Genomic DNA, 21,306 nt, shown 5'->3' on the forward strand with positions numbered 1-21,306 from the left:
CAATTTGATTGGATACTATAATGTCAGAAAGGCAAAAAATAATTTTGATATCATATATTTAGATTTTAGGAAAGCTTTTGATACTGCTGCACATTAGCATTAACAGAGGCATATGATGCAAGAAAGCAAGCTTATACAGCATCAGCCAAAAATAAAATAAAAAAGACTTTCACATATTACCCATCCATTTTCTCCTAAAGTTTGTACACTTCTTCCTTGAATTTATTTTTTTGCACATCATATAGACAATATTATATAGACAAATGTGTTAGATATCCTATTGGGTCTTAGATTAAATCTGATATCTACCAATAAATTTAAAAAAAGAAAAAAGAAAAATGCAATTGTTTAAATTTTCTGTATTTCTCACTATCACTATTCAGGAGTTTTAAATATACTTATTATGTACAAGTCTTACTTCTTGTTGAGTTGATTTATTTTGCTTTGCAAATAAGAAAGAAATCTGAATGTTTAAATATCATCAGTATTCCAAATTTCAGTAAATAACCACATTAATTTATTTTGCTTGCTAGTATCTCAAAATCAGTAAACTGAGCTGTGTAAGCAAAGAAATATTTCTGTCCTACTATTATATATGAAATTACAAAACAAAATTATATTATTGATAAATATAGAAATTGCCTAAAACATTTTTTTTCTTACTTATCTATAAGCTGCAATACATACATTTCTGATTCATTAATTCAGGTTTATTGATGGTGCCAATTACTTTAAAGCTGTGGCTGAGATCCTTAATAATGCACAATATGAAATTTATATCACAGCATGGTGGTTGACTCCAGAAATATTTATGGAAAGACCTGTAGAAGATAACAGTGAAATATGGCGCCTAGATTACATACTTCTTAGGAAAGCTGTAAGTATTTCATTCTTGGTATTTTGCAAAATAAAAAATAGTCAAACCACATCATAAACGTGAAACTGATTATTATTCAATTTTTAGTTCCATTTATAAATCTGAGTTTAAATTTTTAAAAATATACATGCAATTTTTTTCAGTTCTATCATTTTCTTTCCAAAAGCTTTTAAAATATTATTTTTTCCTCTTGTTGAATGGTTTCACTGATGTATAAGCTAAGAATACCTCAAAACATCACTAAGTAGCTATGTCTTGAAGATATTCACATGTTCAGAATTTATTATATGAACACACTGTTGTTGAGGTGTAGCAGGTGAAAGTTTAAAAATTATTTTTCTCCTTAATAAAAGTACATTATAAAAATTTTATAGTTTGCTGCCATTATGATTTCCGAGCTATCCAAAACAGCTGTGTTTTTTGTACTAACAATTTTAACAATTCAAATATTTACCGTCCATTTGTGAAGGTATCATTACAAAAAATTAATAAAACTGTATGTATATAGTAAAAGAATAAATTGAAATCTTCCTAAATGCAAGTAATTAAGTAATAAAGTAATTGATTTACCAATGAGGACTTTATCTGTTACAAGCCAAACTGCAATCGAATTACCAATTTGAGTTATAGATTCAGTTCAGGGGCATAGCTATGATGGCACAAAATGGAACAACTCTGCCCTGGCCTCGTGCTTCAGAAGGAAGGGGGGGGGGGGAAGCAGAAATTGTACTTTGGTTATTTTGCACCAACTTCCTTCTTTGAGTTACTCCTAGCCCTTGTGAACCTTCTACTCTGCTGATCCAGTTATATCTGCAGTGTGTGTGTGTGTGTGTGTGTGTGTGTGTGTGCGTGTGTGCGTGTGTGTGTTGGGGAAAAATATAAAAAGAGCTAATCACTGTCTTTATACAACAGTAATAAATATGTCCTTTGATCATGTAATGTTCAATCTTCTCCTCAGAATTTTCCGATCTTGCAATACCTTCCATTTTCATTGTCCATGTCTGTGCTCCAACATCCATAAAAATGTATACGCACTTTAGTTGTTAATAACTACTATGCTTACTTTCTTAAATTTAATTTAATAATTTTTTAATTAAGAGTAAATGCTATTAAAATAAGATTAGATGTAAAAGCATTGTTTTATATTTAAATAATGCATTATCTCAGGTGTTCAAAATGTCCTCTATTCTCTTCAGTTCTTTTGTTTTTCAGATGAAAATTGGCCTTAGAAATGGATAATGACAGACTTACATTTGAACGATGAAAATTTGTACTGAAGTGGTACTGGAATTATGAAAATGTAAATGAAGTCCAGGGATAGTGGAGAAATGAATTTCAAAAAGAACCTCCAATGCGAATTACAATTTCATATATCTGCGCTAAATTTGAAACTGATGGTACTGTGCAAAATGTACACAAGCAATGATCTGGAAGGCCTCAAACATCTACGAGCCCCAGGAAATCAGAAGAGATGCTACAATGGTCCCTACGATCACCAAAAAAATCTGTCCGACAAACTGCTTGTGAAACAGGAATTGCAATATCAAGTGTTCATTGCATTTTAAAACATGCATAATTCAAAAGATACATCTCAAGATTAGTGCATGCCCTGAAAAAAGATGATCCTGATCGTTATTGGGTTGAATTTTGTGAGTGGTTTCTGCCAAAATTAACAGTGGACCCACTGCTTGTCAATAAGATTGTTTGGAGTGATGAAGCAACATTCGAGTTGAATGGTACTGTTGACCATCACAATTGTGCATATTGATCAACAGAGAATCCACCTGTTACTGTGGAAAGCATTTCAAGAAGGATGTAGAGCTGCTGGAACGAGTACAGAGAAGGGCAACAAGATTAGTGAATGGAACAAAGGGGTGCTCTTACGAGGAAAGGCTTAAGTTTTGCAAATTACAGTGTCTGGAGACTAGGCACCAGCGAGGTGATCTGATAGAGGTGTATAAAGCCTTGAATGGTTTAAGCATGCTCAATGCTGATGGGATTCTTCCTCTAGCTCAGAAAAATCACCTGAGAGGGCATAAATTCAAATTGAGGAAAGACAGATGTAGGATAGACGTGTGGAAATTTGCCTTTAGCCAGCGGGTGGTTGGTTGGTGGAACAGACTGCCATCCCTTGTGGTGGAGATTGATAGCCTAAATAAGTTTAAGGCTCAGCTGGACAGGTATTTTGAACGAACAGAGGGGTGAAGTGGAAGTGGGGTTTTTTTTTTTTTTTTTTTTGGCTGATGCTGCATAAGCTTGCTTTCTTGCATCAAATGCCTCTACTAATGCTAATGCTAATGCTAATGTAGATTTATCAGGTCTTATAGTGTGGTGTGGATTATCATCCAAGGGTTTGATTGGACCATTCTTCTTTGATCAAATAGTTACTGGTCTCTTGTACCTAAACATGCTTCAGAGATCAATTGTGATCACAAATTCTTCAACTATTTGAGGATGAAGAAAATTTTTTTTTCCAACAAGATGAGATACCTTCACATTTTAATCGTGATGTTACTCAATTATTACTTATGGGGGTACCTCAAAGACAAAGTTTATGCCAGAAAACCCACAGCATTTATACAATTAAAGCAAGAAATTAAAGGGGATTGTCACACAATTGCAAGAGATGCGTTAATTGATGTTTGTAGATCTGTTTCTCACTGATGTCAGCAATGCCTTGATGAGAATGGAGGACATTTTGAACACTTGAGATAATGCATCATTTAAAAATAAAACGTAATGCTTTTATATCTAATGTTTATTGTAACATTTACTCTTAATTATAAAATTATTAAATAAGATTTAAAAAAATAAACATGGCAGTTATTAACAACCAAAGTGAGTATGAATTGTTTTTGGGACACCCTATATATATGAGGTTAAAGTAATAAATCTATTCAAAAGTGCAAAGATAGAGGCGTAAATTACACAAAATGTCAAAACTAATAGGAGAAGGATAGCAGAAATTGGAGATATTGAAGGCATGTGAAATGAGAGAAAGAACATTGGAAAACAGGCTTTGAGCTTCGGGTTGCATATCACAAAACTTTCTAGCAATGACCGACAAACTGAATTAACATAAATTTAAAATAATTAATATCTACATAAAATATTAAAATGGATATAAAATAAAAGTGTTAAAATACTATAAGATAAAAGCATTAAAATACAATAAAATGTAGATGAAACTAATAAAACATACAGTAGCTTTTGAGACAAAGTGCCCCTTCATCAGCTTAGTTAGTGAATGGTGTACTTCAGTATATATATGTTGGTTAAAACAGCAAAAGTCAACCGAGCAAGATCAAGCATCATGAGCCTTGTGTCCGTATAGCAGAATTACGTATATGTGATGAGTGCCAGTGCTCATTGCACTGAAAAACAGCAGATTCCGTAATGGGATGCAAGTGAATTCCCTATTGCAGTTCATGGTACGATTACTGCTGACTATGTGCCATGCCATGAGCACTGGCGGTAATCACGTGAATAGTCTACGATTTCAATGTCCCATTAAGATCAAAATTATGCTGCTCAACCCAATAATACTTAGTGACCGCAGAGCATTTAAAATTAGTGGTTCAAAGATCCACCTCATGTTCAGAAACCCGATCTTTCAATCTCCTGGCAGACTCACTTATACAACTCCCCCCACAATCCGGACATGTAATATGGTATATGGAACCACTCCTTAGGAGAGGAGGAATGTTTTCACCTTAGAAATAATAGAATATAATTTCCTCCCCGGAAGTTGCACACATAGTATATGGTGGAGATGCAAAATCCTAGCAAGATGTTCCGACACGCCCGGAAAATAGGAGATGTAGGCAGTAGAAATAAATTCATTCATGCAAAGAGGGTTAGATTGCAAAACAAATTCGTGACCCTGGAGCTCACATCTATCCAGAACCTGAGGTGGATAACCACAATTTGAAAGCTCTGCTCTAATTTGGGAAATCTCTAATTGCCTGTCAACAATCGAACTAGACTGTGTCCAAGCTTCGGCGAATAAAGTGCGAGCAGTGCTGCATAAATGAAAAGGGACATGTGCAATGGGAGGCTCTTACTTCTTTGTGCAAAGATGGCACTATTGTAGTCTTGCCTGCAGATAAGAGATTAGCATTAGTAGAGGCATATGATGCAAGAAAGCAAGCTTATGCATCATCAGAAAAAAAAAAAAAAAACACTCCCATTTCACCTCTCCATTCGTCCAAATACCTGTCCAGCTCAGCCTTAAATTTATTTAGGCTATCAACTTCCACAACAAAAGATGGAAGTCTGTTCCACCAATCAACTACCTGCAGTCTAAAGGCAAACATCCACACATTTATCCTACAACTGTCTTTCCTCAATTTGAATTTATGCCCTCTCAGGTGATTATTCTGAGCAAGAGGAAGAGGAAGCCCATCAGCATTGAGCATGCTCAAACCATTCAAGGCTTTATACAGATCGCAGGTGCCTAGTCTCCAGACACTGCAATTTGCAAAACGTAAGCCTTTCTTTGTAAGAGCAACCCATTCACTAATCTTGTTGCTCTTCTCTGTACTCTTTCCAACAGCTCTACATCCTTCTTAAAATGAGGCCTCCAGACCTGTATACGGTACTCAAGATGTGGCCTGGCCATTGCCTTATTCAAGGGGATAATCACCTCCTTATTCCTACTAGACAAATTCCAGTATATCATTGACAAGACACCATAAGCTACTCTTACTGACCGTCTGCACTGCTCAGAAAACTTCATATCTGCCTGCACAATTACCCCCAGGTCCTTTTCATTCTCTACCACTGTAAGTTTAGTACCAAAGAGTTGATACATTACTCTGGGGTTACTGCTTCCCATGTGATGGCGCACTGTTGTCCTACAAGTCCAAGTATCTTCGTAAAGCCCTCACTCTATTGCAGGATCGTGAGGTTTATGAAACTGTGCAAGACTCCTCTGTTAAAGTGTTGGCAAAGTTAAAATCTAAAGTTAATAAACTTGTGCATTCCTGGTTTTTAGCTAACAAGATTACCAAGAACCGTTCACTGGAAGCTTCATGCGACAAGTTGTCAACTCATTTTATGGGCTCCCAAAGATCCATAAACCTGATATTCCTTTACGGCCCACTGTCTCTTGTTGCAATACACCTGCATATGAACTTTCTAGCAATGACCGACAAACTGAATTAACATAAATTTAAAATAATTAATATCTACATAAAATACTAAAATACTGTCAAGTTATTAGCACCCCTTGTTGGAAAAACTGTTTACAATGTTTCTAGTAGTATGCATTTTTTTCGTATTATTAAAGATTTTACTATTTCTGAGGACGAGGTTATGGTCTCCTTTGATGTGATTTCCCTGTTCACTTCTGTTCCTGTACAACAGGCTATTGCCTGTGCGAGACATCTTTTGAATGGGGATGCCACATTAGGAGACAGAACCTTGCTCTCTACTGACGATGTTTGTACTGCTCTCAGTCTATGTTTAACGGGTGGCGTGATCATGTTTAATGACTCTGTTTTGCCAAATACTGGGCACTGCTATGGGTGCCCCTGTTAGTCCTATCATGGCCAATATCGACATGGAAGAACTTGAGAGTCAGATTTTCTTGAACTTATCTGTTCATAACACCCTCTGGTGTTGTTATGTTGATGATATCTTCATCATTGTCCCTCGGGGATCAGAAACTCAACTGCTGCAACATCTCAGCTCCCTATCACCTTTCATTTAATTTACGATTGAACTAGAGGTTGATAAATACTCTTCCTTTTTTTGGATGATTTAGTCCCCCGCGTGGGTTCATGTTTTGTAACTTCCATTTTTAGGACGCCTATGTGAGCAGGCCAATTTACCAACTACAGATCTGCACATGCACCTGGTCATTTATGCAGCACTGCTCACACTTTATTATCCTTCACTTGGACACACTCTAGTTTGATTGGTGACAGGCAATTGGAGATTTCCAAAATTAGAGCAGAGTTTTCAAATTACAGTTATCCACCTAAGGTTCTAGATAGATGTAAGCCCCAGGCTCACGAATTTGTTTTGCAGTCTAACCCTCCTCGCGTGAATGAATTTATTTCTACCACCTACATCCCCTATTATCTGGGCATGTCAGAACGTCTTGTTAGGATTTTGCATCTCCACCATATACGATGTGTGCAACTTCCGGGGAGGAAATAATATTCTATTATTTCTAAGGTGAAAACATCCATTCCTCCACTCCTAAGGAGTCATTTTGTATACCATATTACATGGCTGGATTGTGGGGGAGGTCCTTGTAGGTAAGTCCGCCAGGAGATTTAAAGATCGGGTTTCTGAACATGAGGTGGCTCTTTGAATCGCTAATTTTGAATGTTCCACAGTCCCTGAGCATTATTGGGTGGAGCAGCATAATCTTGATCCCCGACGGGACATTGAAATCGTTGACTATTCACGTGATTACCGCCAGTGCTCATGGCTTGAGGCACTGCACATAGCAGTAATAATATCATGAACCGCAATAGGGGAGGGCACTTGTACCACATTATGGAATCTACTGTTTTGCAGTGCAATGAGCACTAGCACTCATCACATATACGTAATTCTGCTCTACTGACACCAGGCTTGTGATGCGTGATCATGCTCAATTGACTTTTGCTGTTTTAACCAACATATATATACTGCAGTACAACATTCACCGACTAAGCTGATGAAGAGGCACTTCATCTTGAAAAAGCTACTGTATATTTTATTAGTTTTGTCTACATTTTATATCCATTTTAGTATTTTATGTAAATATTATTTATTTATTTTAATAATTTTATTTAAATTTATGTTAGTTCAGTTAGTTGGTCATTTCTTGAAAGTTCTGTGAAAGGAAGAATGTGAATATCCTATATGATTTAATGAATTAAAAAAAATTATAGGTTGAATTGGACAGCCAATTAGAGAGAAGGGAACTGTAAAGCAAAAATAATTAGATTGATATATGAAGTAATATATGGGCGGCTTAAAGGGGAACAGGTATCCTATGTGTTATCAGACAAAAAAAAAAAAAAGACTCTCAGTCTAAAACACTGATGAATCCAATACCTTTCTATTACAGAAGATTTAGGAGAAGTCCGGTTGGCCTGCCTCCTAAAATCCACTCATGCACACATTCTCAATGGTAAGCCCACTTAGGTGGCAATGAACATGTAGAGTGGTTCTCTTCAAGACGCCTGGTCAGCGTGAAGAGGAAAAGACGAAACCCTCCAGCATATGACAGCACGACAAAACAAATGGCCCTCAGTCCCCAGCGGCCTTCACTCCCCCTCTTACAGCAGCGAGAGGATCAGAGTGGAAGCAGAGGGTGCTAAGAATCTCTGGGTACGACCAGGCTGCCATACACGGAAACTGAACTTGGTCTGTTACAACGTAAGATCACTCATCGGTGAAGACAGGATATTAGAGCTGGAAAAGGAATTAGAAAATGTGAATTGGAAGATCATCGGTTTGGCTGAAACAAGAAGAAGAAATGAATCACTTATAAGTTTATCAATTGGAAATCTGCTGTACACCAATGGAAACAGTGAAAGGAGTGAAGGTGGAGTTGGGTTTCTGGTCCATAAAGATTTAAAAAACAACATTTTGGAATTCAAAGGTACATCACCAAGAGTGTCAAGACTAATACTCAAGATTTCTAAGAGGTACAAGCTAAACGTTATAATGATTTATGCACCAACATCGAGCCATGATGATGAAGAGGTTGAAGATATGTACACCGAAATTGAGAGTCTTCTAGATGAGCAGAAAACCCACCACACTATTATTATGGGGGACTTCAATGATAAGGTTGGAAAAGACAAAACAGCACAGAAAGGGTAACTATAGGAAATTTTGGAATTGGTGAAAGAAATGAAAGAGGCGAAAGACTTGTGGAATTTGCAGAATCTCAAGGGTTGTCAGTAATGAACACTTTTTTCAAGAAAAAGGTGAACAGAAAGTGGACATGGAAGAGTCCAAATAGATTAACAACTAATGAAATCGACTTCATTATCACTAACAGAAGATATATTGTGAATGATGTTACCGTCCTGAATAAGATAAATGTTGGAAGTGATCACAGAATGGTAAGATGTACACTTGATATAGATGTAGGAAAGGAAATGAAAAAACTGACTCGAGTAAATAATACAAAGGTCTTTGAGATAACAGAAGAGGAGAAAAAGTAGTATGTACTAGAACTTAAGGACAGGTTTGAGCTTCTGCAGACTGCTCAGGACCAAGATATCGACAAGAAATATTACAACTTTCTGAAAGTGATAAAGCCCAAGAAACCTATAGGGAAAAATAAATCCAAAGAAGAAAAAATTAGTCAAGAAACACTTGTTATGATGAACCAAAGGCGAAAAATGAAGAGCAAGATAAACACTGACAAGGAGAAAATTGAGTATGCTGAGTTATGCAAAGCCATTAGAAAGAGACTCAGAGAAGACATAAGAAGATTTCACACAAGAAAAGTAGAACAAGCATTAAGGGAAAACAAAGGATTTAAATCAGCAGCCGTAATACAGAAAGACAAATGATACTGAAACTGAAGAATAGCGATGGTGTACTTATAAACAGCAGAGAAGGCATAATTCAAATAACAGAACACTGTTATAGAGAATTATACAAGGAGCGAGGGAATGATGCCAGCAGTGGAGAAGATGGATTGCAAATTAGCAACACATACGACATACCCGATATTCTTCCTGATGACTTAGAACATCCATTGAAGAAAATGAAGAATCAGAAAGTCCCGGAGGAAGATGAAGTTACTGTAGAGTTGTTAAAATTGGGAGGAACAGACATAACACAAAAACTAGCAAGGCTCTTCACAAAGTGCATTAGAAAAGGTGTGACGCCTAAGCAGTGGAATAATGCAATCATAGTTTTGCTGCATAAGAAAGGAGATAAATCAAAAATTGGAAATTATTAGTATTAGTATTAGTAACGGCCGCATGGTGCAAGAAAGCCTATGGCTTATGCTGCACCAGCCAAAAAAAACCAAAAAAAAAACCCAATAATAAAAACAAAAAATAAATAAATAAATAAATAAAATAAATAACTAAATAATAATAATTAATAAATAAATAAATAAATAAAATAAATAACTAAATAATAATAATTAATAAATAAATAAATAAAAAAAATTAAACCTATCATCCTACGCGCTTCCCTTACCCGAAAGTACTATCCAGATGACCTTTGAATTTCCTCAAACTGTCGGCCTCTACCACCCATGAAGGCAACTTATTCCAGTAATTTATAACTCGCTGGTTAAAATAAAACTTCCTGCAGTCCAATCTAAACATTTCCCCCCCGTAACTTGAATTTATGTCCCCTAGTTCTAGCATCATTTATAATCTTGAAAATTTTGTCCTCATTCATTTTACTGATGCCTCTCAGAGCCTTAAACACCTCAATCAAATCTCCTCTAAGTTGTCTAGTTTCCAAACTCGATCAATCCTCAATCAAATCTCCTCTAAGGTGTCTAGATTCCAAACTCTGCAATCCACATATTCGAAGTCTTTCTTCATAAGGACGCCCTTTTGCCAATCTCACCAGGCGAGTTACCCTTCTTTGCACCCTTTCAAGAAGCTCGATGTCTTTCTTTAGGTGTGGTCTCCATACTTGAACACAGTATTCCAAGTGTGGTCTAACATAAGCCTTATATAATGGGATTATCACGTCCCTATCTCTACTTGCAAAAGTTCGGTAGATCATCGATAGGACACCATGGGCCTTCCTTGCAACCTGTTTACAATGCTCAGAGAATTTCATGTCTGACCGTATCGTAACACCCAAGTCCCTTTCCTCCAGTACTGGGTTTAGTTGAACTCCACCAAGTGAATAAGTTTTTTTGGGATTACTGTTTCCCAGGTGTAATACCTTACACTTTGTTGGATTAAAGCATAGCTGCCATTTTTTTGACCATTCCTGAAGTCTATCTAGGTCTCTCTCTGAAGAAGCTCAGCTTGACAGTGATCATTAACTACTCTACCAATTTTAACATCATCTGCAAATTTAGACATCACGCCCTCTATCCCTTCATCAATGTCGTTTATGAAAATTAAAAAGAACAGTGGTCCTAATACTGATCCTTGGGGAACCCCACTTCTTACATCAACCCAATCTGAGGAATAGCCATTTATCACAACCCTCTGCCTCCTGCCCTGAAGCCATCCTTCTATCCATCTAAGGATTTTCCCAGTGATTCCAACCTGTTCCAGGTTATAAAGCAACCGCTCATGTGGGACTGAGTCAAAAGCTTTGCTGAAATCTAAATAAACAATGTCAAAATTATTCCCTAAATCCAGCTCGTGAGTGACCCTTTCGAAATAGCGAACCAGATTTGTTAAACATGATTTTCGCTTTACAAAACCATGCTGAGTATCCTTGAGAATTTCAATTCGATCCAAATGATCCTGAATTCCACCCTTGATCATTGCCTCCATGATTTTCCCTACTACTGAATTCAGACTGACAGGTCGATAATTTCCAACTTCACTTTTAGAGCCACCCTTATGTATGGGAGATACATTTGCACTTTTCCAATCCAAGGGAATCTCCCCAGAGTCTAGTGATGCTCACATAATTAGCCCCAATGGTTCAGTGCACTTGCTTGCCGCCTCTCTTAAGATTATAGGGTATATTCCATCAACTCCAGGAGCCTTACTGGTCTGTAGGCTCGAAAGTTTTTTCATTAAATAATCTTGGGAAATTTCAATATCATTAATTACATATTTTTTAACTTCGCTCCCACAATTTCCCATTGCCACAAAAGGCTTTTCATTTGTAAATATCGATGCAAAATAACTGTTGAGTTCATCTGCAAAGGCAGCTGGTGTATTTATTACTATCCCCTTTCTCTTATGTAAAGGTCCGATGTGGTTTGTCCTGCTCTTCTTGGCATTTATATATGTGAAGAATTCTTTATCCCCCCTCTTTGCTCTGTTTGCTAGCGATTTCTCATAAACTGCCTTTGCCTGTCGAATCTTTTCTGTGGCTCTATTACATATCACCTTGTAGCTGTTATAGGCTTCAGTACTTTTTATTGCTCTGTAACCTTTCCATGCCACCTTTTTATAGACCAATTAGCTTGTTATCCCACATCTACAAGTTGTTCACAAGGGTCATTACTAACAGATTAGAAAGAATACCTGATGAGAATCAACCGAAAGAGCAAGCTGGCTTTAGGACAGGATTCTCAATTATGGATCACCTTCACGTAATATCACAGCTAATGGAGAAAGCAAATTAATATAAACCATCATTATGCCTGGCATTTGTGGATTATGAAAAGGCATTTGACTCCATATGGCATAAGGCAATGTTTTGGGCACTGGAAAGACAAGGTATAGATACCCCATATATTATGATTTTGAAGAAAATATATGAGAACGCTACCTTCTTTATTAGAATAGACAAAGACAGTAGGAAATTTAAAATCGAGAAAGGAGTTCGACAAGGAGACACAATATCTCCGAAGCTGTTTACTGCTGCCCTTGAGGAAGCTTTCAGAAGATTAGACTGGTCGCAGTCAATGTGAACGGAGAGTACCTAAACCATTTACGATTCGCAAATGACATTGTGGTCATAAGCCACGATCCCAAAGAATTAAGAGGAAAATCTTAATCAGTTATGCACAGTTAGTAAGGATTTTTGACTAAAGATGAATATGGCTAAAACAAAAGTAATGATGAACAAGTATGCCACAGAAAGGGACATAATGATTGAAGGAGCAGTAATTGAAAAGGTGGAGTCATATACTTATCTGGGACAAGTTATTAGCTGTAATAATGATAAATGGCTGGAAGTCAAGAGAAGAATAAATTTTGGATGGATAGCATTCAGGAAATATAGTCACATACTGAAGAGCAATATCCCAGTTTGTCTGAGACATAAAATAATGAACCATACTCCCCACCATGACTTATGGAAGTGAAACTTGGGCACTCACCAAAAGAATGGAAGAGGAAGCTGAGAACTACACAGCAAAGAATGGAACGAATTATATTGGGAATCAGACTGTTAGATAAGAAGAGAAACACATGGATTAGGCAGCAAACTCAAGTAAAGGACATTCTTATCTAAACTAAAGAACTAAAATTGTCTTGGGCAGGACACATAGCTCAAAGACATGATGACAGATGGACTAAGAAAATAACAGAATGGTACCCAAGAGGAGCTAGAAGAAAACCTGGAAGACAAAGGCAGAGATGGATAGAATGAAGTTCATGAGTTTGTGGGTGGTAAATGGATGGCCAGTGCTCAAAACAGAAGGAACTGGAAAGTTGCTGGAGAAGCCTTCATCCTGCTGTGGATTGAAAATGGCTGATGATGATGATGATGGAGTAATAGCAAGCATCAGATCAGGGTAGGATACTTTGGTTATAAGTTCAAGATAGGGGGAGAAAAAATTATAAAAGTAAAATCTGATGTTAGCTAAAAATAAATATTGATACATAATCAGGTATTTCTTCATGAGACTACAACTTATCATGTATCAAAAAGTGTGTTTCTATACTTGTCCCTACTTCTGGAAGAAAAGGAAATTTAAAAATAAAAATAAAGTGAAAGCAAGTAGGAAGGGTAAAGCAGTAGAACTTACACAAAAATATGGACAAGGTAGTTCCAGTGTAGTGTATGTTGTAGAATATGAAATAAAATAAATTATGAAGTAAAATAGTAATAAAATTAAAACACCTGCTTACAGCATAAGTAATATTGAATAATAGGTGGTTATAAGTGAAAATTTATAAGTGATATACTGTATTTCTTCGATTCTAAGACGCACTTTTTTTCCCCTATAAATATCTCTAAAAACGGGGTGCGTCTTAGAATCTATGCCATCTTACAATCGCAGTTTTTTTTTTCGAATTTTCCCGCGCTTTGCACAGCACCACACGTTTTGTTTTTACATGGAAACCCCACCTCCAAGTTTTACCATTATCTCATTCTCCAATTCCATTGGAGAATAGTGACGTGGGTGATTTCACGTGCTTTCGAAATGTGAAGCTACTGTTATTTCATTATGGTGGAGCTCACTCAGCAGAAACTTGGAAGTTTTGTTTGTATCTTTGAATGTATGTAAGAAGTGGAGTTACTGTATTTTGTTAATTTCGATCCATTATTGCACATTAAAATGTCAAAAAGATTGCACTACAAAGTTGCATTGATGGTGTATGCAAAAGAACATGGAAATAGAGCTGCAAGTCGACATTTTGACAATAGTGAAGTAAATGTTCGTCGTTGGAGAAATGATCGCAATTCCATATTTTCGTGCAAAGCAACAACCAAGTGCTTTACAGTGCCTAAGAAAGGAAGATTTCCACAAGTCGATGAAGCTGTGATACGTTTTGTAACGGAGATACGTGCAAAAGGATTACCCATCACTCGACAAGTCATGCAATTGAAAGCCGGAGAAATTGCCAAGTCCCTCGGAATAGAGAAATTAATTTTTAAAGGCAGTCGCGACTGGTGCGACAGACTCATGATTCGTAGTGGATTATCGTTAAGGCACTGAACCTCTATGTGTCAAAAAATTCCTGCGGACTTTCAACAGAAGCTGATTAACTTTCAGTGACAGGTGATGAAATTAAGGAAAAAAAGAAACTATGAGTTTAGTCAAATTGGAAATGCTGATGAAACTCCAGTCTTCTTCGATATGCCTCGATATTACACAGTCAGCGCTAAAGGTGCTAAAGAAATCAAGATTATAAGCACGGGCTATGAAAAGCAGCATATTACCGCTGATGGTCGAAAGTTGCCACCATATTTAATTTTAAATCGAAAAACCATACCGAAGAATGAAAATTTCCCCAAAGATGTTATTGTGCGTGAACAAAAAAATGGATGGATGTCGGCAGAGCTTATGGAAGACTGGCTAAATGTTGTGTGGAATAGACATCCTGAAGCCAACCGGGCTAGCCGAGTGGGTAAAGCGCCCGCCTTGCAACCGAAAGGTCGCGGGTTCAAATCCCGCCTCGGGCTTGGATCAAAGTACTGCAAAAAACCTTGGGAGGTGCACTATGGCCACAGAAGCCGATGCGCCAATAACTACCAAAAAAAAAAAATGTCCTGAAAGTCTTCATAACCTACCTAGCACTATAGTACTTGATGCATTTGTGGACATTTGTCCGAACATGTCAAAAATAAAATCGTGCAAGGATTACTTGAGAAAGGAATATGAATCCTGGCTGTTGATCGACAACCTTCCACTGACACCTTCTGGAAAAATTAAGAATGCGCTGGCATCAGAATTGCAGAATTTTGATGTATCAACAGCTTGGAAGCCGTTCCAGAAAGAATAGTAAAGCACTCATTTAAAAAATGTTGCCTCACCAATGCTCTCGATGTCTCAGAAGATGATATATTATGGAATAATGAAGATAACGACGGCTCAGAAGAATCTGACCCTGAATGTGAAGTAGACTCTGATATTGATTCAGATGCAGATATTGACGGCTCAGAAGATTCAGAAGGAAGTGATGAATAACATACCTACTGATAAATACAGGTACTATTGTTGTTAGTAAATTGAATTCTATTATAATAAAAATATTTGTTAGATTTATTTTAGTGTTTTATTTTATTTATTTATTTTTTTTCTTAGAATCAAAGCTTTTTTTTTCTGAAATTAAGGTGCATCTTACAATCAATGCCGCCTTACAATCGAAGACATACAGTATGATCTTGGTATCTGCTCATTATTAATATATCATCTGTTAATTAAATGCAGAGTACAGTAGACTGTCAAAATAACTGCACCCCAAGTAATGGCACATTCGAAATAACAGCACATTGAGATCGGATGTATACATACAGCACAGATGTCTTACAGTACCAAAAAAAGAAAACGGCAAGTCATGTGATTACTGTATTTGTTTACGTTCACCATTTTCAAAGTGAATTCTGTACTGATATTATGGATTATACTGCTGTTTTACATTTATTTTAAATTAAAAACAACTCACTATGACTCCTAAAGTTAATAAACTCCATACAGAGAAGAAAAGAAAAAAAAAACATTAAAGGTTAGTGACAAACTTGATATAATCAAAACTATTACATTAGGTTTGCCCGCAATGTTAATTCTTTTTTTTTTTTTTTTTTTTTTTGGTAGTTGTTGGCGCATCGGCTTCTGTGGCCATAATGCACCTCCCAAGGTTTTTGCAGTACATTGATCCAAGCTCGAGGCGGGATTCAAACCTGCGACCTTTGGGTTGCTAGGCAGGTACTTTACCCACCCACCCCACTAGCCCGGTCGGCATGTTAATTCATATACCCATGTGTATTGTGTCTGTAAATTGTGTGTTCTCTGCTCAGTTTGCCTGTTTTGCTGAACAAAAAACTTTGCAATCTACGCCTGAGACCCACTAACTGTCACAGAGTGAAAAATGCCCACAAAAGTTCCTTGTGTTGTCGACTGGATTCAAACCAGGCCTTTTCAACCGTGTGGGGAGGACAATGACAATACCACTGTGCTACATGCGCATACTAAACTTGATATTATAAAGAAAATAGAACAGGGTGTAAGCAGAAGTTTTTTTGTTTTTTTTTCTTTTATGTTAGTTGTTGGCGCATCGGCTTCTGTGGCCAAAATGCACCTCCCAAGGTTTTTGCACTACTCTGATCCATGCCCAAGGCGAGATTCGAACCCGCAATCTTTGGGTTGCCAGGCTGGCACTTAACTCACCCGGCTAGCCTGGTCGGCGTAATCAGAAGTGTATTAATGGCAGAATATAACATTGGATCATCAACATGTTTGATTTTTTATGTACAGTTAATAAAATGACATTCCTTATCTTCTATTTCTAATTTGGCCTCATTATTTCTGCATTAAATACATTAAAAATAAAACTTGCTAGATTATGGAAAAATCAAAATAACAACATCTTGAATCCCCGAAGATGCCATTATTTCGAAAGTCTACTGTATATGTTATCCAGGTATATCACTTAAGGATGTGATTTTCAAGAGAAGCAAAATATAGTTTTGCCAAGGGCTTTAGGCCCATGGGTAATCCAAATACTTGTTGGAAAGTTTTTTTGTTATTTGTAAATAAAACAGGTTTTTTTACTCTTTCTTTAACCTATTCAGATATGAATTTAAATTAAAGAAACTAACCAGTGTGGTTGGGTGTTTTATGTATTTTTGTTTGTAAACTGTTTGTGGTTCTACTAAAGTTTAGATTAAGAATGCCTATGCTATATATAGCGTGTGATAAAATGAGCTTGTAACTGGAGATTAGCATTAGGAGAGGCACATGATGCAATAAAGCAAGCTTATACGGCATCAGCCCCAAAAAAAAAAAACCCTTCCCATTTCATTGATCCATTCTTTCCAAATGTTTGCCTAGTTCTGTCTTGAATTTATTTAAGTTATCAACTTCCACAACAACAGATGGAAGTTTGTTCCAGCAATCAACCACTTGCTGGCTAAAATCAAATTCATCAAATTTATTTACTATACTCCTAACATTGGTGTACATGCAAATATACATGCACCTGTTCTTACTCTTAGTTACTCTAATACAGTCCATGTATTTACTTGTTTCATGACACCCAGCAGTTCCTGAAATCCCCAGCAACTTGCTTTCTGGGCTGCTGCTCATTCCAATAGAAGCAGTGCAAGAATCATTTCCGGCGAGGTGATCTGATTGAGGTGTATAAAGCCTTGGTTTGAGCATGCTCAGTTCTAATGGAATTCTTCCTCTTGCCTCAATGCCAATGGAATTCTTCCATAATAATCACTTGAGAGGGCATAAATTCAGATTGAGGAAAGACAGATGTAGGATAGATGTACAGGAATTTGCATTTAGCCAGCAGGTAGTTGGTTGGTGGAACAGACTTCCATCCCTTGTTGTGGAAGTTGATAGCCTAAATAAATTTAAGGCTCAGCTGGACAGGTATTTCGAATGAATGGAGGGGTGAAGTGGAAGTATTTTTTTTTTTTTTTTGGCTGATGCTGCATAAGCTTACTTTCTTGCATCATATGCCTCTACTAATGCTAATGCTAATCAACCACCTGCTGGCTAAAATCAAATTCATCAAATTTATTTACTATACTCCTAGCATTGGTGTACTTGCAAGTATACATGCACCTGTTCTTACTCTTAGTTACTCTAATACAGCCCATGTATTTACTTGTTTCACGACACCCAGCAGTTCCTGAAATCCCCAGAAACTTGCTTTCTGGGCTGCTGCTCATTCCAGTAGAAGCAGTGCAAGAATCATTTCCACCTCTCCCTGCGGCTACTGTTAATCTATTAGTCTGTGTGTGGGCAGGATTGCAGACACTTTCAAATTTTACCGTAACTCGTGACTTTTTATTCATCATGGAGCTGTACTTGCTAAGTAAATCTGCAGATCCTCCACATTTAATGTCATTAGTGCCAACGTGTACAATATCTTTTGTGCCCTTAAAAAGATGATATCTGCTCTACAACGTTATCTACTTTTGCCTCTAGCAGATATACCTTGGTCCTATTCCACCTATCCTTTTTGCACAAAATATTTCCTGTTTCCCTGACAATTGAGTCACCAACAATAACTGGCTCCTGTGGTACCAGCACATTCTGTCTGAAGGTTGGTGCTGTGTTGCCTGGTGCATAAGAGTGAGCTCTGTCGTTGAGTTGAGCAGCTGAGAGCTTGATGGGTGCCCCATTTTAATTCCTCTGAGGGCATCCATCCAACTTTTCAAGCTCTCATAGACACCCATCAGAACGCTGAGTTAGCACCTAATTTCTTCACATTCTCTGCATCTAGCACACACACACACACAAAGACATCCTCCATGGCTAAATCATGTCCTATTCGAGAGAGATTTGCAAATACATCGCATTTTGCACATTTTTTTTTAGACTGGTGCATTGCAGAATCACTCCCTTTGGTTCTCCCCCAAACCACAGCACTTTTGCTACTTTGCACACGTTTCTTTGCTGCTCTAGTCTGGGGCATTATTTCCATTTAAATACAATTTAATTAACAATAAAAATTAAAAGGATTTATAAATTTAATTGATTAATTTCCAATAATATACTAAGCTAACAGATTACTACTACAGTAGGACATTATGCTATCTAGTTTTATATCTTACACTATCAAGTTCAATATATACATATGCTATTCCATATCGATACTACACAATGGCAGCAAGTTTCGAACTGTAGGGGTGGTTGATGGGGAGAAGACAGAGAGTGGTAATCAATGGACACTGCTCATCGTGGACTAATGTTATTAGTGGAATCCCTCAGGGTTCAGTATTGGGTCCTTTATTGTTTTCTGTATTTATAAATGATATTGATGATGGTATATCAGGCTTAATGTCCAAGTTTGCAGACGATACGAAGGTTGGCAGGGTTGTCAAGGACACTACTGACACTATGCTGCTGCAACAGGATTTGGAAAGGTTGAGCAGATGGGCTTCGAGGTGGCAAATGAAGTTTAACATTGACAAATGTAAAGTACTACATATGGGAAACAGCAACCCCAGAGCAACGTATCAACTCTGTGGTACTACACTGACAGTGGTAGAGAATGAAAGGGACCTGGGGGTGGTTGTGCAGGCAGATATGAAGTTCTCTGAGCAGTGCAGACAGGCTGCAAGAGTAGCTCATGGTGTATTGTCAACGATATACAGGAATTTTTCTAGCAGGGATAAGGAGGTGATTATTCCCTTGTATAAGGCAATGGTCAGGCCACACTAGAGTACTGTGTACAGGCCTGGAGGCCTCATTTCAAGAAGGATGTAGAGCTGCTGGAACGAGTACAGAGAAGGTCAACAACAACAAGTCAGGTGACCTTCTATTGGAAACAGTGAATTGTAAACATTCAGAGAAACTGCTAAAACTTACAAGCTTTGCTGGAATTCCAGTAAAAGTTTCTCCCCATGCTACCCTAAATACATCTAAGGGTGTTATATCCAGCTGGGATCTATTGAATGTCACGGAGAAGGAGATAACAAAAGAGCTTCAAGATCAAAATGTCATTGCTGTGAAAAGAATTATGGTGAAAAGAGAAAATATACTCACACCTACAAGGAATATTATTCTAACTTTTAACACGCCAAATCTACCACCATCGATAAAAGCAGGCTACTTACTCTGCCGCATTAGACCATATATTCCTAACCCATTGAGATGTTTTAAGTGCCAGAAGTATGGCCACTCTCAAACGGTGTGCAGAGGAAACCAGGTTTTTCCTAATTGTGGGTCTGCTGATCACACCCAAAGTGACTGCTTTGGCAAAAGAAATGACTTGTCCCAACTGTAAAGGAAACCATCCTGCCTACTCAAGGACATGTGACAGATGGAAAACTGAAAAGCAAATCGTTAAATATAAGATAGAAAATAAAGTAAGCTTTCAAGAAGCACGGAAATTACTTACTCCCAGTATGAAGAAATGTACGTACGCCAATATTGCGCAAAAATATCAATCAGTAGCCACCCAAACTGATGTTACAGTCCCTTCAACCCTCAAACTCTGACTGGGCTTGGACTTTTCTCTCTCAGCAACAGTCCAATGTCCCGAAACAGTTGAACCAGGCAAGTAATACTGCACTTACAGTACCAGCTACATCTCCTCCTCCCCCAGTGATTTCTTCTATATCGAATAATCGTAACTCAAATTTAAAAAAGAATATCTAAGAAACGTCTATGGATACTATTGACTCATCCAGACAAGAAGAACCGATCTTAGAAATATATGCGGAAGAAGAAATGGACACCGGTCGACCGTTATTCCCAAAAAAAGACAAACCAAAGCCTGAATGTCACAAGACAGTCACATTAAAAAAACAGTCAGAAGCAGCTTCTTCTACTAAACATCAGTAATGCCTTACATTCTACAGGATTTCGTAGCAACCTTAATGATATTCAAGTCTTAATTAACCACTACTCTCTAGTTTGTTTCTGTCTACAGGAAACCTATCTAACTCTGCAAATTTCCAACAACATAAAGAACTATGCCATCTATTGGCACGATCGTAATAATTCAAATGCTGCCCGTGGGGCGCGAATTGTTTTGCAAACTACAATTGAAGTTGTCACCGTACATTTGATAACCCAGATTGCTTTAAAACCTTCTAATGCAATTAGTACCCCCTGTCTGTCTCTTGGGTGATTTCAATGGCCACAACCCCTTATGGGGATCGACAAAATTAGATATACATGGCCGCTTAATTGAAACCTTTCTGGATAAGGAAAACCTTACTGTTCTTAATACTGGTGCACCCACTCACATACAACTATCAACTGGACAAACCTCTGCAATCGATCTATCAATATGTTCCCGATTCTGCTTCCAATTATAGAATGGTTTGTTATGGACGATCCCATGGGCAGTGACCATTTTCCGATTATTTGTGATCTGCTCACTGCACAACCACCATTAGCCATACCCTGCAGGAAATGGAAGTTCTCTCAAGCCAACTCGGTC

The 21,306-nt window shown here is 37.4% G+C and overlaps 1 protein-coding gene across 1 annotated transcript in view; it reads left to right on the forward strand.

Annotated features, from left to right (window-relative positions):
• Positions 1-21,306, forward strand: part of LOC150076348 (phospholipase D1-like) — a 601,970-nt gene that overhangs the window by 237,521 nt on the left and 343,143 nt on the right. The window contains exon 11 of the mRNA XM_090387327.1: positions 709-877. Coding sequence (XP_090243453.1) covers positions 709-877 — 169 coding nt within the window. The remainder of the gene's footprint in view (positions 1-708; positions 878-21,306) is intronic.

Source organism: Mastigoproctus giganteus, chromosome 13 (genome assembly GCF_048544385.1).
Source record: "Mastigoproctus giganteus isolate SK-2022 chromosome 13, ASM4854438v1, whole genome shotgun sequence".
NCBI classification, from domain to species: domain Eukaryota; kingdom Metazoa; phylum Arthropoda; class Arachnida; order Uropygi; family Thelyphonidae; genus Mastigoproctus; species Mastigoproctus giganteus.